The following is a 27821-nucleotide window of genomic DNA, read 5'->3' on the forward strand; positions in this document are numbered from 1 at the left end:
GGGTGGGGGAGAAATTCGGGCCTGCCGGTCAAAGCCACTTTTTCCCTCAGGGGCCGGCGGGAACCCCTTTCCGAGCAAGCGCCTACAAGGCAGCTAGAGGCCGCCTGTGCAGAGGGAGCCACAGCAGCCTCGCCTCTTCCTCTCCGAAAGAGGCGCGGAGGCGGAGAAAGGCGCACCTCGCAGGCCGGGCCAGGCGAGGGCGGGTTTGGCGGGCTTTTACGGCCGGAGCCCCGGTAGTTCGCATGGCGTCTGCGGAGGAAGCCCTGGAGGGATTGGACGGAGCCTCGCTGGAGGAGCTAATGGAGAAGAGCTTCGTGGAAGAGCCGCTGGCGGAAAGGTGGTCGTCTCGGTCGGGGCTGAAGCGGGGCCTTGAAAGCGCCCGGGTGGTGTGGGTGTGGGTGCGTGTGCGTGTGTGACCCCCCCTCCCTCTTAAAACCTTGAATGCAGCGTAGTTTGATCGTGGTTTAGTGGAACGTGGTTCATGGTACCCTATAAGTAAGCTCAGAGAACCAACTCTGCTTCCAGTTAGGAAGGGGCCCCATGAGATCATCAAGACGGTCACAAATTTTTCCCAATAAGATGAAAGTTAAAAAAAAAGAGACGCCTGGATGTTGTTTGAAAGTGAAAATGAATGGTGAATGTAATGGTTCCCTTCCTGGGCTTGATCTTTTGGCTGCAGATAATGGTTCTCACTTGAAATTCCTTCTGAGTCCTTTTGACAGGGAAAGCAGAAAAAGGAAATAATATAGAATAGCAGAGTTGGAAGGGACCTCGAAGGTCTTCTAGTCCAGCCCCCTGCGTAGGCAGGAGACCCTACAACACTTCTGACAAATAGATATCCAGCATCTTCTTTAAAACGTCCAGTGTTGGAGCATTGGAGGCAAGTTGTTCCAATGATTAGTTGTTCTAACTAAGAGGGGTTAGCCACAAGTAGAGCACTGAAATCTTGCTTCCTTTTTATATGCAGTGAGATTCCACCCCCCTACACACACATACACCCTGGCCCTTGAGCTGAAAAATGTACATGATTATTCTATTGTAGGTGTAAATATTATTTTACCATCTAAAATAATTATTGGTCTATTTATTTTAGGTTTCCAAAGAAAATGATCGGCTTCCCGGATACTGTACTCCAAAGAGGTTTGAACAACAGATACTGTGTTGTACATGTTCAGGATGACGAAGAACGTGAGAAACGTCTGACAATTGTTTCTTCAATGCTTGACGATTCAGAGAGAGAGTTGTGCATCCTTCAGGATGACTGGTAATTCTCAGGCAAATGGAGCGGGACATTTGTCTGGTAGATTTCTAATTACACCTCTATTGTAAAAAAATAATTTTGTGATAAATTTATAAGAATAACAGGGAACGGTTAGGGAAATATTGTATGAAAAGTTTCTCATGCTCTTACTGCGTATTTACCCTTGGTAAACCTTCCTGTTACCTAATAAACTTTATTTTTGGGGTATGTTGCATCAAAGCTAAGCACACGGGCCGGATTCATATAGTGACTTAGCATAAAAAACAGGATTACCGGTAACTCTTTTGTGATTCAATATGTCTTGTGAACATAAGTCATAAGCAAACTGGAAAAAGTATGGTGTTTACTTCTCTCAACTACCCTTCTAGTATTTATGCATTTATTCATTTAACTAGTATTTATTTAGTATTTATTTAATTTAGTTTTTCCTCACTTTTTTCATTTTATATACTTTTATCCGTGACCTGTTTTATTATTTCAATTTATGTAGTTGCTCGTCCCCATTCATGATTCTGAGTGCGTGGTAGCAGATTTGGGCTTCAGAAATCCACATAACCATTACATGGGGGAATGTTTCCCCCCTATTTATGTGGGGAATCTGTATTTGCACATACCCAGAGAAGAGGTGGATCATTTGCAGAAAAAAATAGTTTATTTTTTTTAATTTTATCTCCCATTTCCAAACATATTTCCCCCTTTAATCTATCTTTTTTAAAGGATTTCTGTTCCAGTCCAGCCTGGAGATATAATTCACTTAGAAGGAGAGTGCAATTCTGGTATCTGGATAATAAATGCTGATTCAGGATACCTAATTCTGTATCCAGATGTGCTACTTTCTGGTACAACTGTATCAAATAGCATTCAGTGCATGAGAAGAGCTGTACTGAGTGAAAAGTTCCGGGTAAGTTTAAAAAAACACCTGGATTTCTAAATGTTTAAAACAGCTGTCATGTCAAGATTTTTTATCATCAGTAAAATCATAATTTACTTTAGCTCCAAAATGGTGCTGGATTATTGGCTGGATTCATTTGGTGGTGTTTCAAATGGCATTTAATTGAATGGATGTTTCATATATTATACAAGTAAACCTATAAGGACAGAGGTCTTCTGAATGCTTTTGTTACTTCCATATGTACATAGGAGGTGATGGACCCTGATTCTTTTATAATGCAGTAATAGAGGCAGTGGTTGCTTGTGTTTTATCAGTTTCATCTGCCATGACAGCTGTGATTTTGTTGGATTAAAGCATGGGTGCCAAACTTGCAGTGTCACATTGCTGTCATGTGATGTTTCGCAACCGTTTTCCCATTTGCGGAGCTGGGGTGGACGTGGCCTGCACGTGACCCATTTGGCCCACGGGCTGCCAGTTTGACATTCGTGGATTAAAGCATGTGGCAGTCTGCTTTATCTTGATAACTTTGTGATAGGGCTGCTCCCATATTATTTATTTGAAAAGATCATAATATAAGGGAGTTAATTTTTTAATGTGGTTGGGCCAGAGGAAGCTTTTTATGCTCTAATATCAGCCATGAGAGACTTTTAATATTTATATAGAAATAAAATAGACATCTTTACAGTTTTTTCTTTATTTCTTCTGAAAATATAACAAAAACAAGACTAGTGCACTTGGAGACTAAAGATAGTTTTACTGGTTTTATACACACACACACACACACACACACACACACACACACACACATATATATATGTTTTGTATTTGTGCAAACAAAATATAACAAAGGCAACAGTAAAAATATTGGGTTTTTGTCGTGATGGACTGACGAGCCGATTGACAGATAATGGAAGCAGTTAGCTTCCTCTCATAATTGGGGCATACCAGGGGTTGTGACACTAAATATATATATATACATATATATATATATATATACATACATATATATACCTACATATATATATACATATACATATACATCATATACATGTACACATACACATACACACACACACACACACACACACACACACACACACACATATATATATATATATATATATATATATATATATATAAGATTTTTTTACAACCCCTGGTATGCCCAAATATGGGAGGAAGATCACTACTTCCATTCTCTGTCCTTCGGCTCGTCACAAGAGACCATCCAGGCAGAAACCCAATATTTTTACTGTTGCCTTTTTGTTACATTTTGTTCTATTTGTGCTGATAAATAAATAAAGGGAGACTAGTATAGATCTATTTCAAGCTATTTAGCTCTCATCAGCTAGCCATACCCTTACTGGGATTTGAACTTGGGCTATATTACATACTTTTCAGACTTCTTAGCCATTAGGCCACAGGCTCTTATCCGTTATCAGCGAAGCCAGGGTGAAAGGTATCTATTAGATTTTTTGATTTATATATATATATATATATATATATATATATATATATATATATATATATATATATATATATTATAAAATGTATATATTTTATAAAAAAAAAAGCTAATAGATACCTTTCACCCTGGCTTCGCTGATAACGGATAAGAGCCTGTGGCCTAATGGCTAAGAAGTCTGCCTAGTATGTAATATAGCCCAGGTTCAAATCCCAGTAAGGGTATGGCTAGCTGATGAGAGCTAAATAGCTTGAAATAGATCTATACTAGTCTCCCTTTATTTATTTTTCAGCACAAATACTATATATATATATATATATATATATATATATATATATATATATATATATATATATATATATATATATATATATATATATATATATGCTATATTTATGCTGATAAATAAATAAAGGGAGACTAGTATAGATCTATTTCAAGCTATTTAGCTCTCATCAGCTAGCCATACCCAAGTTGGGAATCGAACCTGTGTATGGCTGTGTATGAACTTGGGTATGGCTAGCTGATGAGAGCTAAATAGCTTGAAATAGATCTATACTAGTCTCCCTTTATTTATTTATCAGCATAAATATAGCAAATGTAACAAAAAGGCAACAGTAAAAAATATTGGGTTTCTGTCTGGATGGTCTCTTGTGATGAGCCTAATGACAGAGAGTGGAAGTGTGACCTTCCTCCCATACTTGGGCATACCAGGGGTTGTGACTTTAAGTATATATATATATATATATATATATATATATATATATATATATATATATATATATATATATATATATATACATACATACATACATACATACATACATACATACATACATACATACACACACACACACACACACACACACACACACACACACATACATACACTTCAATTATCTTTTATTTATATTCAGAAAGATTTATAATTATAATAATAGAAAAATTGTAGAAAGATAATACTCAACTAAGAAACAGTATTTTTAATCTTGTAATTAAAATAGCACATTCATTCCTTAGTTTTTTAAAATACTTTTTTACTATATGTTGTATGTTTTTCTATTCTTAGCTTTCTTGGCTTATTTGAAGCATAGCCTTACTTATCTTTTCTCAGAAATAAGTTATTTCTGTGTTCAGTGACTTAGTAGTAGTAAATGTATGTATTGTACAGGCCTGTGGCCTTAGTATGAGCATAGTAAGGGAAGCAAATAATTTTGCAGATTAATTGATATGTAGGACACATTTATGCAAATATTTCAAAAGTGGTTATTTTGTCTTGCAGAAATGTGAACGTACTTCACGTGCAATGCTGATAGGCACAATTCTACATGGAATTTTCCAGAAAGCGGGAATAAATTTTACACAGGAGAAACTGAAAGAAATTGCTTTCTCAGCTGTTCATGGACCAAAATATCTAAAAGAACTGTAAGAGTTATCAAGAAATAATTTTTAAGAATTATATTTTCTTAGTTTTAATACTTAGTGGAGACTAGTTGGTGTATTGTTGTAGGTCGCTGCTGTTGTTGACCATGTGAAAACTGTTTCATTAGAACTCTCTGAATCAAAGATTCACTTTGTGAAAATGTTTTCAGGTTTCCCGTATTCAGCTACCAATTCAGTTCACAATATTGAAGCATTTTCCTTCTCGTTATCATGATTGAGAATGTATGCCAAAATACTTTTCATATTTTCACATTCCTATTTTCCCCTCTTTCTTGATTTGAAATATATGAAGGATCCAGGGCAGGTGGCCTAGAGGTGAAGACCTAGATAGCAATAGATGTTTCTCTGTCAGGGTGCAGAGAGAAAATATCTGCTGTGAACTCCGGAAAGGCATCAGGAAGAGCATCTGACCACTAAACTCTCAGCTTCACTCAGTCACCCCAATCCCACCTTGAAGCAAGTAATTACAGGGTCATAAAAGAAAAAAAAAATACATTATGGACCTAGGTCTCCATGTGAAAACCTTGGGTCTGATCCTTGAGTTCCTTCAGAAATTATTATTAACTCTACTTGGTTTCATAAATCCAGTTTGGTCTAGACCAGAACTGTTAATGCATCATGTTCTGGCCATACCCACACCTGGTTTATCGAAGGTGAAAAAAGTCCTGATATATCACATGATGCCACCATGATGACGTGAGTTTGACACCCCTGGTCTAGACTGACTTTAAGTCTGTCTTAGCCATGAAAGCCAGCTGGATGACTTTGGGCCAGTACTTCTCAGTGCAACTGAAGGTTACTGTGAGGAAAATAGGAGGAAGGGGTGTTTGAATATGTTTTCTGCCTTGAATTATTTATGAAAATAATAAAGGTGGAATACAAAATCAATCAATCAATCAATCAATCAATCATTGAATTAAGTTGCCATTTTATTAATAACATTATTTTATGATCCTGATCCCTTTTCAATTTTCTATAGCTGATTTTTCGCTAAATGAAAAAAGCCCAAGAATCTTTCTTGTCCAGTTTCTAACATCCTTCTTTCACTCCTAAAGGTATCAGTTAAATCTAGAGCAAAAGGATATAATTCATGAGATTGAGGAATACTTACCATCTTTTATTAAATGGGCAGAAGTCTATACATACAAACACAGCCAAAATAATGTGCAGTTAAAACCGTAAGTAATTGTTAATTGAATACAAACAAACTTACTATGCTTTAGTGCAGTATTTCCCAGCCTTAATATTTGCCACATTTAAAATTAAAACGGATGCATTCATAGAATTTGATGATTGAATCGTAAAAAAATATTAAACCCTTAGATATTAACATAAATATTTCCCATGAAAATATTTTAAACAATAAATAATGAGTGTTTTCAATTTTTGCAAATATCTTTTTTTATTTGGCAAATAATTTTGATTTTCCAAATTCCTGAGAGGGTCTGGGTGGAAGCTGCACATAGCTATCCTGCAGTTTGGTTTTATATCACAAGGCATGATGTGGCCTGCATGTATTATGGCTTGGTGTATCATAAACCCATCCAATTGTGCCTTATTCAATAAATTATATAAGCAAATCACCACAGCACAAATTTGTATACATGTCTTCAATTCCTTGGCTCCCCCACCCCCCAATACAAATTGTTTAATTTTTATTGTGTCACCTGAACTATCTAGTGACAACACATTTTCAAGCTTGTATTATTCATAGCTTTGCTGATGTTGTAGGCAAGCTATATTTAGTAGTCGGAAACAAGAAGCAGTTTGGTTGCATCTTTTCCAGAAAATATCCAATTTTTGCTGTGATCTTCGCAAAAGGTTGGTTCTGTCTATGACTGCGCTGAATATTTATACTGATTCAGGAACTAAACACAGACAAATAATAGCCTAAGTTGTTTAGTAGCATTCTCTTGTTCTCTACTATTTTAGTCTTCTATTCAAGAGGAGTGCAGGATTTTAATTGTTCTTCCTTGTGTCTTTCAGGAAATGCATAGTTAACAGGTTAAATTAACATATATGAATTGTTTTGTAACAGACTAGGTTCTAAGTCCTGTTATAATGTCAAGGTTACAGAAATCCTGGATGTTGAGGAGAATATCTGGTGCCCCAGGTTTGGCTTAAAGGGCAAGATTGATGTTACAGCTGGAGTAACCATTCATGAAAGATCTAAAACTCAGACCAGAATAATGCCACTGGAGCTTAAAAGTGGAAAAGAATCTAACTCTGTAGAGCATAGAAGTCAGGTACATATTGGAATATATATGGAATGTGTAAAGTTTAAATACATGAAGAATATAAGATTATTGAAGGCATCTACACTATATATAAGAGCATCCTGATGGACATACTTGCAAAGCATTTTGTAGATAATCATCTGTGCTGGGTTGAATGACACTTTATTGCCATGATTCCCTGATATTGCCTTTTTGGTCTTCGTAGTTGAAAGATGCCAGGAATACCTCATTTGACATTCCTGGCAAGTTAGGAGAAGATGTTATCTATAACAGCCAACTACCGGAGTCTGTTTAATATAATTGTTAGAATATCTTTGAGGAAGGAATGTTTTCATCCTAGGCAAGGGCAAGCCATCATCTGATACAATTATATGAGATTGTTTTGGGGTTAGCATTTACATAGCACTTACTCTGCATTGATGATCTTAGGATGGTCACACACCAGAAAATATTGAAAATGGAATTACTGTAGTTTTAATGATCTTTCTCAGTGTACTAAAATGCTGCACATATCTTCACTTTGTTTCTATGTTTAATTTTCGGTTTTGTTTTAACTATCTTTTTAGGTAATTTTGTACTCCTTACTGTGTCAAGAAAGGCGAGTTGATCCTGAAGGTGGATTTCTCTTATATCTGAAAACAGGCAATATGATTCCTGTAGTAGGAAGTCGTATGGATAGGAGAGGTAATAGCAAAAATATCTACAAGAGAGTATTGTTGTTGTTAGTTGCAAAGTCGTGTAACCCCCATGGACTACGTTCCTCCAGGCCTTCCGGTCCTCTACCATCCCCCAGAGTCCATTTAAGCTCACGTCTACTGCTTTGGTGACTCCATCCAGCCACCTCATTCTCTGTCGTCCCCTTCTTCTTTTGCCCTCAATCGTTCCCAGCATTAGGTTCTTCTCCAGTGAGTCCTTCCTTCTCATTAAGTGAAATTCAAAGTATTTGAGTTTCCTCTTCAGGGTCCGGCCTTCTAAAGAGCAATAAGGGTTGATCTCCTCTAGGACTGACCGGTTTGATTGCCTTGCAGTCCAAGGGACTCGCAGGAGTCTTCTCCGGCACCAGAGTTCAAAGGCCTCCATTCTTTGGCGCTCAGCCTTTCTTATGGTCCAACCTTCACAGCCATACATTGCAACTAGGAAAACCATAGCCTTGACTATATGCACTTTTGTTGGCAGGGTGATGTCTATACGAGGGAGTATAGTTACAATGTTTTCTACCCCATTTTTCTATTGTACTGTTTTCATTGTGGCCGCTGTGTGTGCGTGTGTGCGCGAGCGCACATGTGCGTGCATGCACACATGGCAAAAAGCAAAACAGCCTAGCTGTAAATGGAAATACATTTTGAAACACATATAATATAGCAGAGAAAGAGTAAACATTTTTTTAAAGCTTAAATGGGTATGTGGAGAGGGCTCTAAAAGCATTCCAGAATAACCTACAGTTTTTCTTATTTAAGAAGATTAGTTGGGTTATATTCTCACTGTCTAGCCCTATTCTGAGTCAAAAAGGTTGAATTATATTATGTGGCATATATCTAAATATCTAAAGCTGAGCCCCGTTTCGCAATGACATTTCTGAGAATCCTCTTTTCCCTCCTTTACTACTTGATGATGTCCTATTTAACATGTTGCTCATCATTACAGTTGCAACTCATTTTAATAAAAAACAAATATAATTTTGTGTGTAACATGAAGAGCTTATTTATCAAATTGTTTTGCAGTATTTGTAGGCTGCCCACATTGTAATGAACTCTGGGTGGTGAATAGAGCAATAAGAGAAACCTAATACAAATTGTAAAAATGCCTTTGATCAGTTTCCCTAGTCAATTAGAGCTAAAAGCACATTGAAATAATAATTTTATTTGATGAATGGAAGAAGAAACAGGACCAAGCATTTCTTTTTTTGGAGGGGGGGGGGTGGAGTGTTCCAGAATGTGGGAACTACTAGGAAGCAGGCCTGTTCTCTAGACTGTACCTTATGTAGCTATCAAGATGGAAGCAATAGATCTCTTTGGATATTTTTACCAGATAGGAAGATACAGTTATGACAGGGATGTCAGACTCCAGGCCCGCAGACCAGAACCGTCCCGTGCGATACTTAGATCTGGCCCGCGGGGCTTTCCTGGAAACAGTGAAGGATTGGCCTGTGGTGCCTTTTAACTGAGCTCAGGAGCCCGTTTTTGCTGGCAGAGCACTCGGGCAGCCACAGGAGCCTCCAACACGAGTGACGTCAAGCTGCTCATGCCCCCTTGCCCTTGTGTCCCCCCCCCCCCCGAGTTCAAACACAACCCTGATATGGCCCTCAATGAAATTGAGTTTGACACCCCTGAGTTATGGCAAGTCATCTTCATATATCACAGGGTTGTGCCTAATAGGTAATGATCAGGACTTTGAACTGGGCCCAGAAGCCTCCTGTTCACCGGTCCAGCAACCTTTCAGGGGATGTTATCTGCACTCTCAAAGTTGTCCTGTTAGCCGGCAGAACTATATCTAATAAAGAAGCTGACTTGAGCTATGGTGGAACTATATTTAATAATTTGTTCACTTTTGGGTGAATGGAGGAATGAATTCATAGGGCCAGTCCTCGAATATACTGAATGCCCAAGTTTTGCTATATGTTTTTTTTCATGCCCTTCACAAGTGTCTAAACTTGTTTCTCTTTTTCTCCTTTGCAGAACTGATTAAACTGAGAAATCAGCTGGCCTTCTATTTTATTCACAACACATATAAATCTATAGGAAAAAAGCAAACACAACTTGCCCCTCTACCTCCTTTGATTAATGATAGCCAAGCTTGTAGCTATTGCTCTCAGAAGCAAAATTGTATACTTTATAGTAGGTAAGTTTCTTTTAAAGAGGTCATATGAAAGTGTGCCTTAGTCCAGAATGGCTGACACCATAATTTCAAGAATCATGCTTGGTTTGGTATAAGAAACCATGTAAAAGAGTGTTGAACACAGAGGTGTTATTCAGCAGGTTCTAACCAGTTCTGGAGAACCGGTAGTGGAAATTTTCAGTAGTTCGGAGAACCGGTAAATACCACCTTTGACTGGCCCCGCCCCATCTATTCTCTGACTCCTGAGTCCCAGCTGATCGGGAGAAAATGGGGATTTTGCAGTAACCTTCCCCTGGAGTGGGGAGGGAATGGAGATTTTACAGTATCCTTCCCTTCCATGCCCACCAGGCCATATCACACCCACTAAGCCACGCCCACAGAACCGGTGATAAAGTATTTTGAATCCCACCACTGGTTGAACAGGAAAGCAGGAATCATACAATCTAGATTTTTTTTGGTGGACTCATGTTCAGTTGTGTTTCAGGGCCGTAGAACACCAGAAAGATGTCTTAATACCTCCAGATATGGTGGCTGCTACTGAAAAGGAGATTTGTCATTTAAAGCCTTCTCACTTGGAATATTTCCACCTGTGGTATCTAATGCTAACTTTGGAGTCACAGTATAAAGATGGGAAAAAAGGGCGTAAAAATATATGGATGCTGTCTGCTGCAGAAAGGTAAGACAAAGACTTAAGCAAGTATCAGCAGTGATTTTTGTAAGCTCATTTGTAAACTTCATTCTGCACACTACAGTAAGAAAGAAGAAATGGTACTATAGCCTGAGTCTCGAATGGAAGAAATCCAAACCCAGTTCATTCTTTGTTCTTGATGTTTGCAGAGAAAAACATGGGGACTGCATTGGAAATATGATCAGAATGGAAAATGTAGTAGAAGTTTCGGATGGACAGTATCTACACTGGTTCCAGCGTAGAGATGATTGTGTGCCAATCACAACTTTGATGGTTGGGGATAGAGTTGTTCTAAGTGATGAAGACCACAGTTTGCTTGCCTTATCTACTGGTTATATTCAGGAGGTCAATAGAACCAAACTTTCCTGCTTATTGGATAGGTATTGATTGATGTATATTTGCATATACATATATATATGTATATATATTCGTAGATTTTCATGGGTGTAGGTATGCTGGTCTTGTTGTATTCGGGTCTTTTCCCATGTAAGATTGAGATTGTCTTGGCAATGTTTCAGCGAGGTCTCACTTGCCATCTTCAGGCTGAGTAACCCTTACTCTGGAAAAAAATACTCTGGGGGTAAGACACCCCTCGGGGCATGGGTTCTGTTAAGAGATAGCATGTTGTGCCTTAAAATAGCTTCTGTACTGCGTAAAATGGCTTCTACTGTACAGTGGAGTTGCCATGGTAACGTCTTCACAGTACTCCACAAGGGGGATCCCTCTGGTAAGGGGGAAAATCCAACATTAGAAATTACGTTTAGTGTGGACATTTCCCTCCTATAAATAAATACCTGGGCAATGTCGGGTTATTGGTTAGTTGCAGAATAAGATTACGTGTGCCAGCTAATAAACAGTGATATTTCTATTTACTGTGACACTGGTAGATCTGTATATAGATTCTTGCATGTGCTGCCTTATTGAAGCTGTTTTGTTAAGTATCAGTATTGCTTGTACTTCAGATTTCATGCTGTTTTAGCAAAATGTTTTTCTCTGGAGATGTTTGAATGTCACGACAAGGTGTATTCCTGGTGAGAAATGGGACTTGTATAGAATCAATTGTAACACAGTTGAAATGCCCAGCAGATTTAAATCTATATATCTTGTATGGACAGGAGGTATTTAAAACTTTTTGTGGAATTTTACTGGTTCTGTTTAATGTGTTTCAGGAATTTATCTCATCTCCCTGGGGATACTGTGTATAGATTAGATCATGAGGAAGGAGCACTTGGCATAGAAGCTCCTTTAGCAAATCTTTCTAAATTAATGGAAAATTCTCCTGCCAGGTATTTTTCTCGTCTTTATTTCCATACAAGTAACATTACTCTTAGAAATATGTCCACAGTTGATTATTTCATCTTTCCTCTCTTCTCTTTAGTGAAAAGCTTCGTAGCTTAATAGTAGACTTCTACAAGCCACAATTTGTTCAATACTTGAGTTCTGTTCTTCCTCCAGAGGCAAAGGGCACGGTGGCAAACATTCTGAAAGGTACAGGGGACAAAAGATTATTACTTGTGATTTATTTATCATTTTTTAAAACTGCCCATCTCCCTCATAGAGGGAAAATAGTCCAGTTTTCAGAGCATTAAATTAATATCTTTCAGCTGCAAATCCTTGTGACACAAATATATTAGAATCTGTATAGCTTCAGCAATAAGCTCATTCCCACAATATAATTATTTTATTCAGTAATATTCATAAGCAGGCATATCTTAAAGAATGATCAATGCCACAATATTGAAAAGCTATTCACGGAGTTGGTAACAAAATTTGAAATTCCAAGTTCATCTGTTTGTGATTACAATTCTTATAAATACTATATGAAGGAGGGTAATTTTTTTTGCTGGATTTCTAAGTGTATTAGTATATAGAATTTTCTGGGCTGAAGAAGCACTTTGAATTTCTGCCAACTGTTCGACTGAATCCAAAATAAGGGAGCTTTGAATTCCCAAAAGTAAAACTTTATTGGCTATACCATTTTGGTACCGAAGAATCAAAACCAGCTCTGGTTTTCCTATGCAAATCCTTGCCTAGTTAAACAATGGTTTTTCTTTCTTCCCATCCCTGGGTAATCACATTGTCCAATTATGAGAAGCCTTTTTGTTATGGGAACAGTCCACCTACTTCTCAAGCACTTGCACTGGTGACTTGGATGGTTTCCAGGCTCTCATGATCCCCGCACAACTTCTCAGCACTCCATTTCACTTTTCCCTCTCCCCAGTTCATTGGCAAGTCAAATAGTGATAAGGTTTGAAAGAAGCAAAGCGGTTCAATCTTGACAATTTCTCCTAAAGAGCCAATTATTGCCTGGTTTAGGATGGATCACATTTCCATCTTTTTTTGCAAATATCAGGACTTAGATGTAAAGTAACTACAAGTAAGACCACAGGTATTTCTCCAACTAGTACTCTCCGGCAAACACTTTTTTACTAGTGGAACATCCCATGTGTGTGAGTTTTTTTTAAAAATGAGCATTTTATTGCTAATATAACTGCCAGAAAAATAAATAGGAGCAACGTTTAATTTACAAATTTGCCTTGGCATGGAACAAGTATTACTTCTACCACAAGGGAGTGATTACAAGACTATAATGTGTTGAAGACAGCAGTGAATTACCATATTTTCAGAGTATAAGAAATTTCTGTGCGTCTCATAATCTGAATATTGCAGTGGGGTGTGTATGTTGGTGTGGTGCTGTTCTAGACCGGCCTTGGCAGCGGAGAATGGGCCACGACGGCAAAGGTGCTGCGGTGGTGAACAGGCCATGCCAAATGGGCCGCAGCAAACGGGCAGTGGGAGGGGCGAAAGGGGCAAACAGGGCAGATGAATACCGAATGGATGGTGGGAGGCAGAGACAGATTTTTTCCCCTTGTTTTCCTCCCCAAAAACTAGGTGTGTCTTATAGTCCGGAGCGTCTTATTGTCTGAAAAATATGGTAGTTCCAGGTTCAGGTCTTGGCTAATAGAAAAAAAGACTGGGGGCTTGCTTTGAGGTAAATAGCTTTCCCTGGTTCCCCCACAGACATGCCTCTTTTAGCAGAAACCTTTTGTCCACTTTGTTGGAGAATGCTATACAGCTACTCCTCAACTTACAACCGTTTGTTTAGTGACTGTTCAAATTTTCAGCACTGAAAACCACTAATTTGCAACAATCACAGCATCCCCAGGATCATATGATCAAAAGTCTGGCACTGGGCAACCTTCATGTATTTATGATGGTCGCAGTGTCCCAGGATTGCCACTTGTGATCTTCCCAGCTGGCTTCCATCTAACAAAGTCAATGGAGAAAGCTGGTTTCACTTAATGACTGCATGATTCACCTAACAGCAGAGATTGGCTTAACAATCATGGCCAAAAAAAGGTTGTAAAATTGGGTGTGACTCACTTAACAACTAACATGCTTAGCAACAGAAATTCCAATCCCCATTATGATCGTAAGCTGAGGACTACCTGTAGTGTACTCATTGGAACTGAGTAAACATTATAGGATTAGATGGAAGTATATTTCCTCGGTATAGGGAACAAAGACTAAATTGACTTTTAAAGATACCATTCTAGCATGGATATCCAAATACTGTATTTTTCGGACTATAAGATGCACTGGAGTATAAGACGCACCATGATTTTGAAGAGGTAATTTTGTAAAAAAAAGGTTTTGCACTCTGCAGGCCTCCGAAACCCACTTCATCCTTCATTTTTTGCACATACAAAAAAAGGCATGCAGAGCTTTGGGAGGCTTGCAGAGTTTTCCTGGGGCCTGGGAGGGGCCCAAAAATGAGCAAAAAATGGCCTGTTTTTTGCAAAAACGGTTTGTTTTTTGCAAAAAAAAAGGACATGCAGAGACTTTGGGAGGCTTGTAGCATGCTCCTGGGAACTCCCCCCGCCAATGACCTGCTTTTTGCTCTTTTTTGCCCTCCCCAGCCCTGAGGAGCACTTTGCAAGCCTCCCAAACTTTCTGTATGCCCATTTTTCCAAAGGGGATGGGGTTTCAGTAGGCCAAAAATGCTGTATTCACTGTACACCCAGATTTTCACCCTCTCTTTTGAGGGAAAAAGGTGCGTCTTATACTCTGAAAAATACGGTACTTTCTCTTTTGGTGTTGTTTACAGAAAAAAAATAGAGTACAGTTTTAGTTAAATGGCAGGTTAATTATTTTTCTCTTTGTCTGGTAAATCCTAGGATTGAATAAACCCCAGAAACAAGCAATGAAACAAGTTCTCCTTTCAAAGGATTACACCCTTATTGTTGGCATGCCTGGAACGGGAAAGACTACGACGATTTGTGCTTTGGTAAGGTCTTGTAGAAGATCGGCAGTTCGGCTTTCAAATCCCTAGCACTACATTACGGAGTCTGTTCCTGTTACTTGTCCCAGCTTCTGCCAATTTAGCAGTTCGAAAGCACGTAAAAAATGCAAGTAGAAAAATAGGAACTACCTTTGGTGGGAAGGTAACAGTGCTCCGTGCACCTTCGGCATTTAGTCATGCCGGCCACATGACCACAGAGATGTCAACTCGATTCATAAAGTTACTTTTTCATCATTACTGTGCACAGTTGCTAAATGAAGCAATTGCTGAACAAGGATTACCAGTATTTAAATAACATTCTCCTATTTGCCATCTGCTTTGCATTTTAATCTGCCTACTGCACTTATACTGCTATTGACTATCAAAAGGTTGCTTGCCCCTGAACTTACATAGTACATAGACCCTTACATGCCAGAGACATGAGAATAGAGTTCCCTCATGCTTCCACTCAGATTTCCTAAAGTGTGGAGGAAATCTGTACTTCAAGGCTTGATATGGTCACTCATCCCCTAGACGCCTCTCATCTTGACTATTGCCATCCACTCTACATGGGGCTTCCCTTGAAATGCATCTGGAAACTTCAGTCGGTTCAAAATGCAACACCCTCCATGGGTTGGTACAGATCTCGATGTGCACATGTGTCACCTCTCTTCCGGGAGCTGCCTTGCCAATTTGCTTCCAGATACAAGTCAAAGTGCTTTCAAGCCCTTCTTGGCTTGGGACCAGGTTCTCTGAGGGACTGTCTCTTGCTAGTCACATCCACCCGACCCACTAGAGAGGAGAAGCAAAGAATATTGGGAGTTCCATCCTCTAAGGCGGTACATATGGCAGGAACCTAGAAGAAGGACCTTCTCCGTAGTGGCTCCCTCCTTCTGGAAATTAGACTGGCTCCCATTCTGACACTCTTTTGTAAGACCCTGAAGATGGGATGTCTCCGAAGCGAGACGTGGGAGGAGTCACAACTGGGTATTAACACGGCCCATTTGCCCGGAGACTAAGGTAGAATTTGAGTCCAATCCCTCTATTCCTCCTCCTGACTCTCCAGATTAACCTCAGTCTTCGGCCCAGAAGGACTACTTTTCTGACTCTCCATTTGGCTTCAGAGGTTTTATTGCTTTAAAGTTAGCCTTTTAGTTTTTTTCCACGTGATTCATCCCATCTCTCTCCCTTGCGTCTCTGTGCTGTTTACCTTTTTTTCCTTGCACAAGCCAGGCTTGCTGCACTAGAAAGGAGCCCCCAAGCCACTGGGCGGTTAAAGGGGAGGCTCTGGGCTGCGCGCTGGCGGGTGCTGTACCGCGTGACCCGGGGGGTTGCGGAACCCTTCGAAGGCTCCTGAAAGAGCGGCTCAGTCGGAGCCGGCTCGGCATCAGGCCATGTGGTTGGCAGTCGCCATTTTGGACAGTGGCCAATGTGGAGGAGCTCGGAGATCGGCGTGCTTGATTTTGGCCACCGCAAGCGCCCAGAACCACCACCAGGGTCTGCAGAGGATTTCTTCAGGCCTGTGCTCCACCAGTGATCTGGGGAGGACCCCTTTGGTTCAGCGGTGGGCCGGTTTCTTCGAGCTGCGGATTGGCGGCATGGCTACAGATAGCGCCGGTCCAAAGGATTAGGGTGAGATTGGCCTGTATAGTTCTGTAGACTTTCTTCAAACATTTGCTGAACGTAAGAATTGATGTCTTCTGATCTGCTCTCATATTACTTGGGGTGGGATAGTGATCAGCACAGGGGAACTAAATAAATACAGGTTAAACTTGCTTTTTCCTTGGTTGTCTTTCCCATGTTTTAGGTTCGGATTCTTTATGCTTGTGGCTTCAGCGTTCTCTTAACTAGTTTTACCCATTCAGCAGTTGACAATATCCTACTTAAGTTAGTCAAGTTCAAAGTGGGATTTTTGAGGCTAGGAAGAGCTCAGAAGGTTCATCCAGACATAAAGAGGTTTACAGAAGAAGAGATCTGCAAATCAAAGTGTATTAAAACTGTGGCTCAGTTGGAGGAATTATACCAAAGTCAGGTAAAGAAAATGCCTTTTTCAGGAGACTAGTGTGCCTAAAAAGAATCTCTACTGGGAAGTTTATGTTGGTGATATTATGTTGTTTTAATTTCATAATAACTATGCCCTCATTAAGTGATCCTAGTAGGTTTTAATCAGATGAATAAGAAAGGTGCATTCATATTTACAACAAAGATATTGCATCTTGATTTTTTTTCTTTTTCATTTCTTATATATGTATGTATGTATGTATGTATGTATGTATGTATGTATTTCTTATATACATACATACATATATATATTTCTTATATCTATTTCATATATATATATATATATATATATATATATATATATATATATGTACGCACGCGCGCGCACACACACACACACACACATATATATATTTGTAAAAAGGGGCTTTTAGCCATAGCACCATTCTGCTACTGTGTAAAAAGAAACTAGATCTCAGTATCCATGGTGAAGAGTTTGATAAATTTGCAGTTTGGGGACTGCTTTTTTTTTTTTTTTTTGCTTTATACATGTGCAAAAGAAGATGGATTTGCCCACTCATAAACTACATTCCTTCAAATTCTCAGGATCTGTAGTGTTGTAATCCACTGTTGCTGTGCTGGAAAGGAATCCCTGCAAATAACAAAAGCCACTTTGGGGCTCTATAATTGGGAATCTTTGCCACTAGAAGATGCAAATTTTAACATGAAACCTATTCACTTAGAGAAGATCTGCTTGTGAGATAATAAATATATATTCCTAAAAATTTAAGGGAATTAAAATTGCCCAAAGAATGCAGAGGTTGGCCAGCCTGTTATATATTCTAAGATAAAAAGGAATTCTCAGGTGTTATTACCAACAAATTTACAAAGATCTTACCATTTAAATTTCTGTAAAATAATCTGTGATTGATAAATGATTGCAGAAAAAGATTTACCTATCCACTTCACCTCTGATCAGCTTTACTTCCCTGCCACCAATTTCTTTAAATGTTGGAGGGAATATAGGTAGGTATATAGAAAGCTGGAATAATGAGCTGAAGAAGCTTCTTGGATGAAAAGTGAAACATCTTCAAAGAAAAAACAGAAAGTCCAGTTGCCTCTTGAAAAAAGCACCTTTGAGACAACTGTGACCTGGATGACTAAGAATTTCCATAGACAGCTGGAATATTAAAATGTACTCAGCTCCATCTCAAATTCAGACAGCAGAGAGACATTAAGTTAAGAACTGCGTTTAATAACTTGTACAGGGAACACAATGTAGTATTGTTTGAATTTGAGTGCATGTCTGATTTACAGTTGAAAAGAGGTGCTGTCTTCATACTTTCTCATCTTTTTCCAGCCAGTCATTGCAACAACATGCATGGGAATAAACCATCCAATCTTCACTCGTAAACGTTTTGACTTCTGCATAGTGGACGAGGCTTCTCAGATTAGCCAGCCCATCTGCCTTGGCCCTCTTTTCTATTCACTTCGATTTGTGCTGGTGGGAGACCATCAGCAGTTGCCTCCACTTGTGCAAAACCCAGAAGCAAGGTAGGCAGCATGACATGCTGTGTTGTGGCCTGCCAGCGGAGCTGGTGGCAGACTCAGACAGAAGGTTGGGGAGGAACATGGGCCAGTCCTGGAGTCTGGGGAAGGCTGTGATGACTCCTCTGCATTGGAGAGATGGGGCCAGGGCCGCCTGACAGTTATCAGCTGCCTTCGGAGTCAAAGATCAGTGGGGCAGAAGAACAGCTGGAGCCTGTTCTCATTGTGCGCGTGTGCAGAGCTGCCAGGAGTAGGGAACAGCTAAGGAACAAGGGCTGATTCGGGAGTAAAGGCACAGGTGGACGGTGAATGGCCCCTCTCATAGGGAATAAAGAGGAGCGAAAGGGGAGGGGAGTTTGCAGGGGATAATTAATTCAATTCATTAGGTTGAAGATCTGTTCTTGCCAAGTAATTGCTGCTACAGTGTGGCATTTGGAAGATATTGGCCTGGCAGCTCTCCAAGCCTGATAAAGGTCTGTTATTATGAATCTCATGAAAGACTGTTTGCTGGGACTTTGCTGGAGAAGAATTCCCTTTAACCTAAATAAAAGAGGTTTTATCAGGACGAGGAGTCTGCTACATGATCTTGGGAAGCCTAGGTCAGAACTTGCTGTAGGATTTATACTTACTGTTAGCCATGCTATGTGCAAGTTACTGCCTGAATTTTTATTGCAGAGAACTTGGCATGAGTGAAAGTTTATTCAAAAGGCTGGAACAAAATAAGAATGCTGTTGTGCATCTAACTGTCCAGTACCGAATGAACAGGTATGTAAGCACGAAACATGTTGTTTCGCCACACCTCAAGACTGATAAAAATCTAACTTTCTTTTTTTTTTTTCATTTTAAATCCCTTTAGTAAAATTATGTCATTGAGCAACAAGCTGGTGTATGATGGTAAACTGGAATGTGGCTCTGAAAAGGTGTCCAGAGCTGTCATTGACTTGCCTAACTTAAAAAAACTAAAACTGGAAGAGTCTTCAGAATCGTGGCTAAAAGAAACACTTGATCCAAATAATCCCGTTTGTTTTCTTAACACTGAGAAGGTAACTTTTATTGGGCCTATCTTCTCATCCTCAAAGCAATTTGATGTTGGGTTTTGTTCTGTTTCTCAGGAAATTGAAGGTGCAGAATTAATATGAAGAGGTCTCTGACAGTTGGCTTTAACTTCCATTAGGAGAATAGTGGCAGGGACCATGTGTCAGATCAACTTTGAGATTGACACCATGTGGTATTGCATCTTTGAGCAAGAATCAAGTGGCCTCTCTGTTTCATCCCATGCAAATCTCTCTCTTATCCCAACAGTCTTTATCAGTTGCTTTTGCTCTCTTCCTTCTATGCTTTATCTCCGTGATGGCAAATCTATGGCACGTGAGCCATTGTCCCAGCTCAATTCCACCGCACATGTGTGTGTACCCCCCGGCAGCCAATTGACAGGGGGGGTGCACCCCTCTGTGGCCCATTTTTGGTCCCAGGAGGGTGCAGGGAGGCCTGCTAGCGGAATGGGGTGCAGGGGGGGCTGCATGCACGTGGGGAGTGCGGGGGGGTTTCATACGTGTATGTGCAGGGGGGTAAGGGGTGTCATGTGTGCACTGCATTTCAGCACGCGACAACAAAAAGGTTAGCCATCACTGCTCTATCCTTTTTTCCCTTTTCCATTTCCCTTACTATAGTAATTAAATATTGTTTATTTTCTTTCCCTCCCTGAAAATGGTTCAATTAAAAGAAATTTGCTTTAGAAAATGTCCAGATGTTCAATTCCAATAAGACTGTCCCCTTCAGCATAATTATATAATCTACCTGCAGCAGTTTTTGATATACCTCAATATAGTCTTCCTAAACTAACAAACAGCTTGAAATTTTCATTGCAGTGGATTCAGGTATATGATGTTGGTCTTTAATTCAGGTTGAAGCCCTAGAACAGACAGAAAAAGGCTGTATAAGTAACATGACTGAAGCCAGACTGGTGTTCTTCCTCACATCCATATTTTTAAAGGTATTTCTCTTGTTTTTTAAAACTATAGAGATTTTATTTATGCATTTATATTGAGATACTTGCTAAATAAAGAGGTACACCAGCAGTGTTCCCCCTATTAGTTCAGTCCTTCCAATAGCCTGGCCTCAATATGTTTTGGAGGTGTGATGAGATTGGTTATTCATGCCTGCAGGTTGGTTTTGTCCCTTGGAATTCATGACATTTGAAGACCAAGCTTCTAATTTCCTCTAATCACAAGTTGTTGAAAATTCATTTCATTTGCAGGAAAAAAGGGGCAATTTGTTTTCTGGGGTGGGGTAGAATGCAGTTTCCCTTCTTTGCCTGTGGGGAAGCAAATCCGTTTCCCTTCTTTCTTGCTATTAAAAATAGGAAGTTTGTAGGGATGCCAGGCAGCAGGATTTACAGTATTTTTTGCACTCTAAGTCGCTCCGGACTATAAAACGCACATTAGCTTTAGAGGAGGAAAACAAGAAAAAAAATCTGCCTCTGCCTCCCAGCAGCCATCCAGTATTCATCTGGCTAGCATCCTTGAAGCAAACAGCAAATAGCTTGGTCAGCTTCAGTACGTTATTGCAACCCCTGCACATGGCTCATCAGAGCTCTGCTCCGTTGCACCCACCACTGGTCAACTGAGCTGAGCTGCTGCCGCTGGTGGAGAACACTGGAGTCTTCACTGCCGAGCAGCTGATTGGTGTTTGGATCAGCCTCCTGGAATACCGCCAATCAGCTGAGGCTCACCGCCTGTTTGCCTCCACCTATCGCTGTTGCCTGTTCACTGGTGATAGATGGCAGTGAACAAGCAGCAGCAGCAGCGATAGGCGGTGGTGGCAATCCCGGCCACCTAGAACAGCTGATCGGTGGTATTCCGGGAGGCAAATCCAATCACCAATCAGCTGCTTGGCAGCAAAAGCTCCAGTGTTCCACACCAAAAAACCCACCACAATATTCGGTCTAAAAGATGCACAGACATTTCTACTCACTTTTTTTGGGGGGGGGAGTGTGCCTTATAGTGTGAAAAATACGGTATATGTAGATATGGATAAAGTACCTGAAAGCCTCCTCCTTTTAGGAGCCTTCAGGTGGGAAAGGGGGCTTACCTCTGGTTTAGTGCATAATAGATCAATCTTGACAAGTATCCAGAATTAAAGCAGAAATCACTGTAGGGTGTAATTATAGTAACTGGGGATGTAATGTTCTCAAAGTGCAAAAACTTCCATTGCATTTTGCTCTTAATAGAAAGCACTGCACTGAGTTAAAAAATGATTTGGAAGAACAACTTCTGATTTTGCAAAACACAATAAGACAAGCTGGTGCTCTTCAAGAGTTGCATTTACTTCAATGATTCGATTCTTTAAAACAGCAGAAACTTAGTTTTTTTTCCAATTTGTGTGGGTCCAGTGTGGTTTAATGAATGGCAGGTAGATGATGTGTTCTTATCTGAGATACAAAACACAAATTATATGATATCCAAAGAACTTATATCGGTTCCTATATAATCCAGATCAGTTATCAACAAAAATACATTTCTGTGATGAATAAGCTAAAAAGTGTATGGGAGAAAAATATGCCAATAATTAATGTTATTAGGATGAGTGGGCATAGTTTTTGCAGCCAGAGGACACATTTGATTTCCTTAATTTATTTCAGTTGCAAGGAATAAGGGAGGATTGTCAAAGAAGGAAGTGGCTTCTTCTTCTAAGAGCCAAGGTGGCGCAGTGGTTAAATGCAGCACTGCAGGCTACTGCTAGATCAGCAGTTCAGCAGTTCAAATCTCACCGGCTCAGGGTTGACTCAGCCTTCCATCCTTCCGAGGTGGGTAAAATGAGGACCCAGATTGTTGGGGGCAATATGCTGACTCTCTGTAAACCGCTTAGAGAGGCCTGAAAGGCCTATGAAGCGGTATATAAGTCTACTGCTATTGCTATTGCTATTGCTATTCTTGTGGACCTCAGATTGCTCCCCCTAGGCTTAAGAGAAGATAGAAGCAGAAGGTGGACTGAAGATACCTAAGAATAAAGTTGCATTAAAATCAAAAGTAATTAGTAGCTAACATCAGATTAAGGGGGCATTAGAGGAGGCGAAGGAGAAGTTCATTTAGCCTATTATATCATCAGTGGGTAGCACAAATTGGATATGATTCTTTTAAGACATTTCTATATGTTATTTTCTTAAATCTCCTAAAAGGATGAGTGTTGGAATGCATTGTGTCACGGCCATCTGGGATTCCATAATTTTAACACTGGGATTATTTTTTTTAGGCTGGTTGTAAACCTTCAGATATTGGAGTCATATCTCCATATAGACATCAATTGAAGATCATTACAGATTTGATGGCAGGCTCATACCTCGCTGATGTAGAAGTAAATACTGTGGACAGATACCAGGGGAGAGACAAGAGTGTAATTATAGTATCCTTTGTAAGAAACAATGTGGATGGAAATGTGAGTAAACACTATAGAATCATATATCTGTTCATAGTTCCAAGTATTTTAGGTTTGTTGTCCAACATTTAATTTATGTATGGTGCAGTCCTTTAAAAGGTTTATGTGCTAGCAGGTAAGATAAACAGCAAAGATGTACTAGCAATTAGTATAGATTATTTGTTTGTTTTTTCTTTCTGCAAGAAATCTAATATGGATCTTAGAATGAGTGACTGGTTTTCATTTTGAATATTTACTCGTAGCTAAGATTCCCAAGTTTCCTCTCTTTGTTTGAAGAGTCCATATGTATATAAGGCTGTTTTGCATGCTAGCAAAATACACTGTGTATAACACTGGGGGGGGAGTAGGTGTAGCCCCAGTAGTCCTATTTTTGGATTAGTAATCTGTGTTATAAGTGGCCAAACCAAAAATTCAGCATGCCACTTTCTTCTGCAGTGGTGCTCAAACCTAGAAATAAAAGAGATATAAATAATAGTTTGATATAAAACTAATCAGAATAGGCACAATAAGGCAGGTCAAAAAATAAATTACAGAGTTATGGAAGAAAAACAAAAGCAAACTGGAAAATGTTTTGTAGCTAATTATGTACTCTCCTTATGCACACATGTATATGATAAAATGATTAATACAATCATTTAAAACACCCATTCTTGGTATTTTTACCCAGAATAACGTTTGTACAAATAACAATAATTAATGGAAACATTATAGAAAGTGACCAGATTTGAATATATTTATTTTGAATGAAAATGATTTGCAAAATATTTTCTATCAATTTTTCAACAACTGCCCGCATTTTTAAACAAGTGATCCAATTAAAATTGTTTGATTTTCCTGATTTATTTATAAACTTTAACCCACAAAGCTTATCATTTTTAGTATCAAAAGTTGGCAATATGTAAAAAAAAAATGCTTGCCTTTGATCAGGTTTATAAAGATAGCAATTTGTAATGTTGTATTAAGAGTAGAGTGCCATTTGTGCTTAAGACAAGAGCTTTACATTATATGAAAGAAATCATACCGACTTTAAATAAAGCAGAGGGTCACCATTCTTCTGGGGTTAGTTAATCGTTATCATTGATGAGATATATGTAACCAGTGGAATGATTATTATTTGAAAGTAATGGAGAACTTGTGAGTATTCTTTGTGCTTCCCTTTTTAAAAAAAAATAGGTTGGAGAACTTCTGAAGGACTGGAGACGTCTTAATGTTGCCATTACAAGAGCCAAACATAAGTTAGTTATGCTGGGCTGTGTACCATCCCTTTGTCTCTATCCTCCTCTAAAGAAATTACTTCATCATCTGAAGAATGAAGCTATGATATCCTTTCTTTTTCTTTTAGTTATATTGTCTTTTTTGCCAGCCTGCTTAGATGAAGACTTTTCAGGCCTCCTAATTGAAGATGAAAAAATGCAAAATCAACTGTTAAATCTAGTCTGAAAGGACAAGATTGCTTCTTTATCACTTTCATTTAAAGAAAATGAAACCAGATTTTGGAATCTTTTCTCAGAACATTTGAAGTGAATTGTGTTCTGATTAGGCAAAATTAAAAAAATATTTAGCTAAAAGGAACTATGGGGCTCAGCTTTTGGAAAGTAATGGGAATTTTATCCCTTGATCCCTTATTTTTTGATCTCAAAAGTATCATAGATAAAGTGATTGTCTGTTTTGAATATTGTCTGTTATCTCCCTACACAAACACTAGCTAAAAAGATAATGTTTTTTTAATCAACTCTCTGGAGCTGCTGGTGCTTTGGGAGCTGAGAGAAAGGCTAAACTATTAATCTAGCTAGCATGAATAATTTGATCTTTAAAAAAGACAAAATTCTCTACCAAATCAATGACCAAATGTATGCAATAATATGCTATCCCATCACCTGCCCTAGAGCACACTATTCTTAGGACACTGCTGCAGTTGGTGAGCAAATGGGAAATTATTACTGTAGTATTATAGCTGACCAAGCCATCTACCTACTGTATATTTTGAAGTATAACACGCACCTTTCCCCCAAAAAATGAGGTGAAAATCTGGGTGCGTCTTATACACTGAATACAGCATTTTTGGCCTCCTGAAACCCCGCCCCCTTCACAAAAATGGACGTGCAGAGGTTTGAGAGGCCTGCAGAGTGCTCCTGGGGGCTGGAAAGGGGGAAAACGAGCGAAAAATGGGCTGTTTTTTGCTCATTTTTGCTCTCCTCCCAGCCCTCAGGAGAACTCTACAAGCCTCCTAAAAACTATGCATGCCCTTTTTTTAGTCCCCCCACCCCCGGAAGCACTTTGCAGGCCTCTCAAACTCTCTGCATGCCCCGATTTTCACGAAAAATGAGGCGTGCAGAGGGTTTGGGAGGTCTGCAGAGTGCAAAAACTTTTTAAAAAAATTTACCTCTTCAAAATCTTGGTGAGTCTTATATTCCAGTGCGTCTTGTACTCCAAAAAATACGGTAGTACAGAAATAGTTTGCTTTCCTTTTGCATGCAAGGATAGTGCAAAATGCCTATGGAAGGAACAAAAAATGCCCCATTAACTAGACAGCTTCCAATATTACTTAGGTAAGAGATGGGATGAAAGATTGGACAGTTGGCAGGCTTACCAATGATGGAAGCTTATCTCTTAGATGCAGCACCAATTTTGACTGTCACTATTCTATGCTTAATTAACCTCACCTTCTCCCTCTCCTCCCATCAACTACCTCCAGGGAATGGCAGTTGGGGCAAAAACTGCTTGCTGCTTCTAATACCACTTCTTTGCTTTCATGGCTTGAAGGAAGAATTAACCGGATTGAGGAAACTCCATTTGGAAGCTGAGCACTCCTCACTCATGCGTAAGACAAGACTTTGATAAGGGAAGATTGTATTTGCATTGGAATCCATCTTTCCATCTAGGGAGGCAATTTTAGCATGGTCTGCTCATTCTTCCGGAGGCTTAAGTTCACTGTTAAATCAGAGACCCCAATCTTTTAAGACACCAGGGACCAGTTCCTGGGGGTTGGGGACCCCTGTGTTAAATGTTATAGAAACTGGATTTAGATAGAATTGGAATCCTTAGTAGAGACGGAAACACTGGAACTGCTGATAACAGGAGTAAATATGGGGTTTATAATTATCTGAAAAATATGCAGGTCAGGGCATTCTTACATGGGACTAAGTTTCTTAAACATTGGCAGCAATAGATTGCGTTCCTTATGTTTCTTTTTTAAAGTTAATGACACATTTTAAACTCAATAGGAATTCAACAGTTCTGAGAAGATGCTTCCTCTTTAGCTCCATGTTCTGCTTCATTTTATAGGTAGTCCTCACTTACTGACCGCAGTTGAGACTGGCACCTCTCTTGCTAAGTGACATAGTTATAAATTGAAAAAGGTGGCTGCCTCTGACTTATGATTACAGTGTATCACCCACTGCTCTTAAGTGCGACATCCTGTAGCTGTGACTTGCAATTTCCTGCTTCCCTATTGATTTTGCTTCTTAGAAGCCAGTTGTGAAGGTTTCAAATAATGATAGGTTGCTGTGACTGTCATAAACGCACACCAGTTTCCAAGCACCTGAATCACAGTTACCATAACTTTGAATGATCACTGAAGGAATGGTCAGTTAGTGTGGATTGCCTGTATATGTAATTATTCAAAATATGGGATGGTCAGATACCTAAATATTACATAGAGTAAACATTAAAACCTGACCCAATTTTCCTAGTACTTGAACTAAAACCATGTTTTCCTTAATGTTTCTTACATTTTCAATATTCCTTTAGGAGCATATGAACATGTTTTACATTGTAAACTCTTATGATAAACAAACACTGAGGAGAATCTTCACTAATATGAAGCAGATACACTGAATTCTGCCAGAAGGTGCTAAACTGGATTGTTCCAGCTTGTTGTTTTACATACTAATAATGCCTTAAATAACTATTTGGACATTTTAAAAATAGAGCTTAAAAGTATTATCTTGGTATATCTATTTGTATTTTTCCCATTTTGAGAAATAGTATCTATCTAATTGAGTATTTTGAATTCTTTTGATCAATATTTTGTGCTTACAAATGAGTAGCTTTAGCTGTCTATACAAAAATCTTGAAAGTACACAAATTCTACATCTCACTTTAGTTAAGCATGACCCCAAAGCTCTACTGTTAAAATTGGTTTGATTGTGGTATGTCTTCTTCTATGCCAGAACTATTCCAAGAAACCTAGATATTGTTGTTTGAAAGCCTGATCACTACTTAACTATGATTCCCTCCCCCTCCTATTTATTTGGCACTGCAATGATGCAATTTTAGTAAGGATGTTTGAAATGCTATTTTCTAATGCTAACATAATTTTGGGGGGAAACTGTGCACCTTGAGCTCATTGCACGCTCTAATGCCATTTACTGAAGCTGTATTAATTCAATTTTATGTGCATGGAAATATACCCTACACTAAAGCTACCTCTTGGATGATGATGTTTTACTTTCCTTTGGATTTGATTGTTGTATCAAGCTCCAAACGGCACTAAAATCAAATTCTTTTTTACGTATATTTTTGTAATATTTTTAAACTCATGTATTGAATATTTTAAAATGCTCATCTGTTTTTGTAATGCCTGTAATAAAATTAATGTGAAATAAACATAAATTTGCATTATTGGTATATCTTACATTATAAATCTCATCTATCATTAAACTATAGCAGCCTTCCAAACATAGTTGAAAACAGCCACTCCTAATGAATGAAAACATACAATCTTTTTTGTAGC

The 27821-nt window shown here is 39.0% G+C and overlaps 1 protein-coding gene across 1 annotated transcript; it reads left to right on the top strand.

Annotated features, from left to right (window-relative positions):
• The first annotated feature begins 215 nt into the window (after positions 1 to 215).
• Positions 216 to 27646, top strand: DNA2 (DNA replication helicase/nuclease 2). Its single transcript, XM_032231524.1, has 21 exons — positions 216 to 337; positions 1094 to 1264; positions 1979 to 2162; positions 4901 to 5043; positions 6117 to 6239; positions 7100 to 7307; positions 7865 to 7982; positions 9974 to 10136; positions 10618 to 10809; positions 10971 to 11201; positions 11991 to 12107; positions 12200 to 12309; positions 15000 to 15109; positions 16911 to 17135; positions 18465 to 18658; positions 19328 to 19417; positions 19509 to 19695; positions 20556 to 20645; positions 22904 to 23086; positions 24260 to 24406; positions 26818 to 27646. Exons 1-21 carry the CDS (start codon positions 243 to 245, stop codon positions 26872 to 26874), a joined length of 3138 nt encoding a protein of 1045 aa, XP_032087415.1. The 5' UTR covers positions 216 to 242; the 3' UTR covers positions 26875 to 27646.
• Positions 27647 to 27821: the final 175 nt, after the last annotated feature.

Source organism: Thamnophis elegans, chromosome 15 (genome assembly GCF_009769535.1).
Source record: "Thamnophis elegans isolate rThaEle1 chromosome 15, rThaEle1.pri, whole genome shotgun sequence".
Taxonomy (NCBI): Eukaryota; Metazoa; Chordata; class Lepidosauria; order Squamata; family Colubridae; genus Thamnophis; species Thamnophis elegans.

Bases quoted from the DNA above. Each gene is read 5' to 3' on its own strand.
- DNA2 (XM_032231524.1), top strand. From the start codon at position 243: ATGGCGTCTGCGGAGGAAGCCCTGGAGGGATTGGACGGAGCCTCGCTG. The intron at 15,110-16,910 runs GTAAGGTCTTGT...CCCATGTTTTAG, and splicing joins CTACGACGATTTGTGCTTTG to GTTCGGATTCTTTATGCTTG. The intron at 20,646-22,903 runs GTATTTCTCTTG...TATTTTTTTTAG, and splicing joins TCACATCCATATTTTTAAAG to GCTGGTTGTAAACCTTCAGA.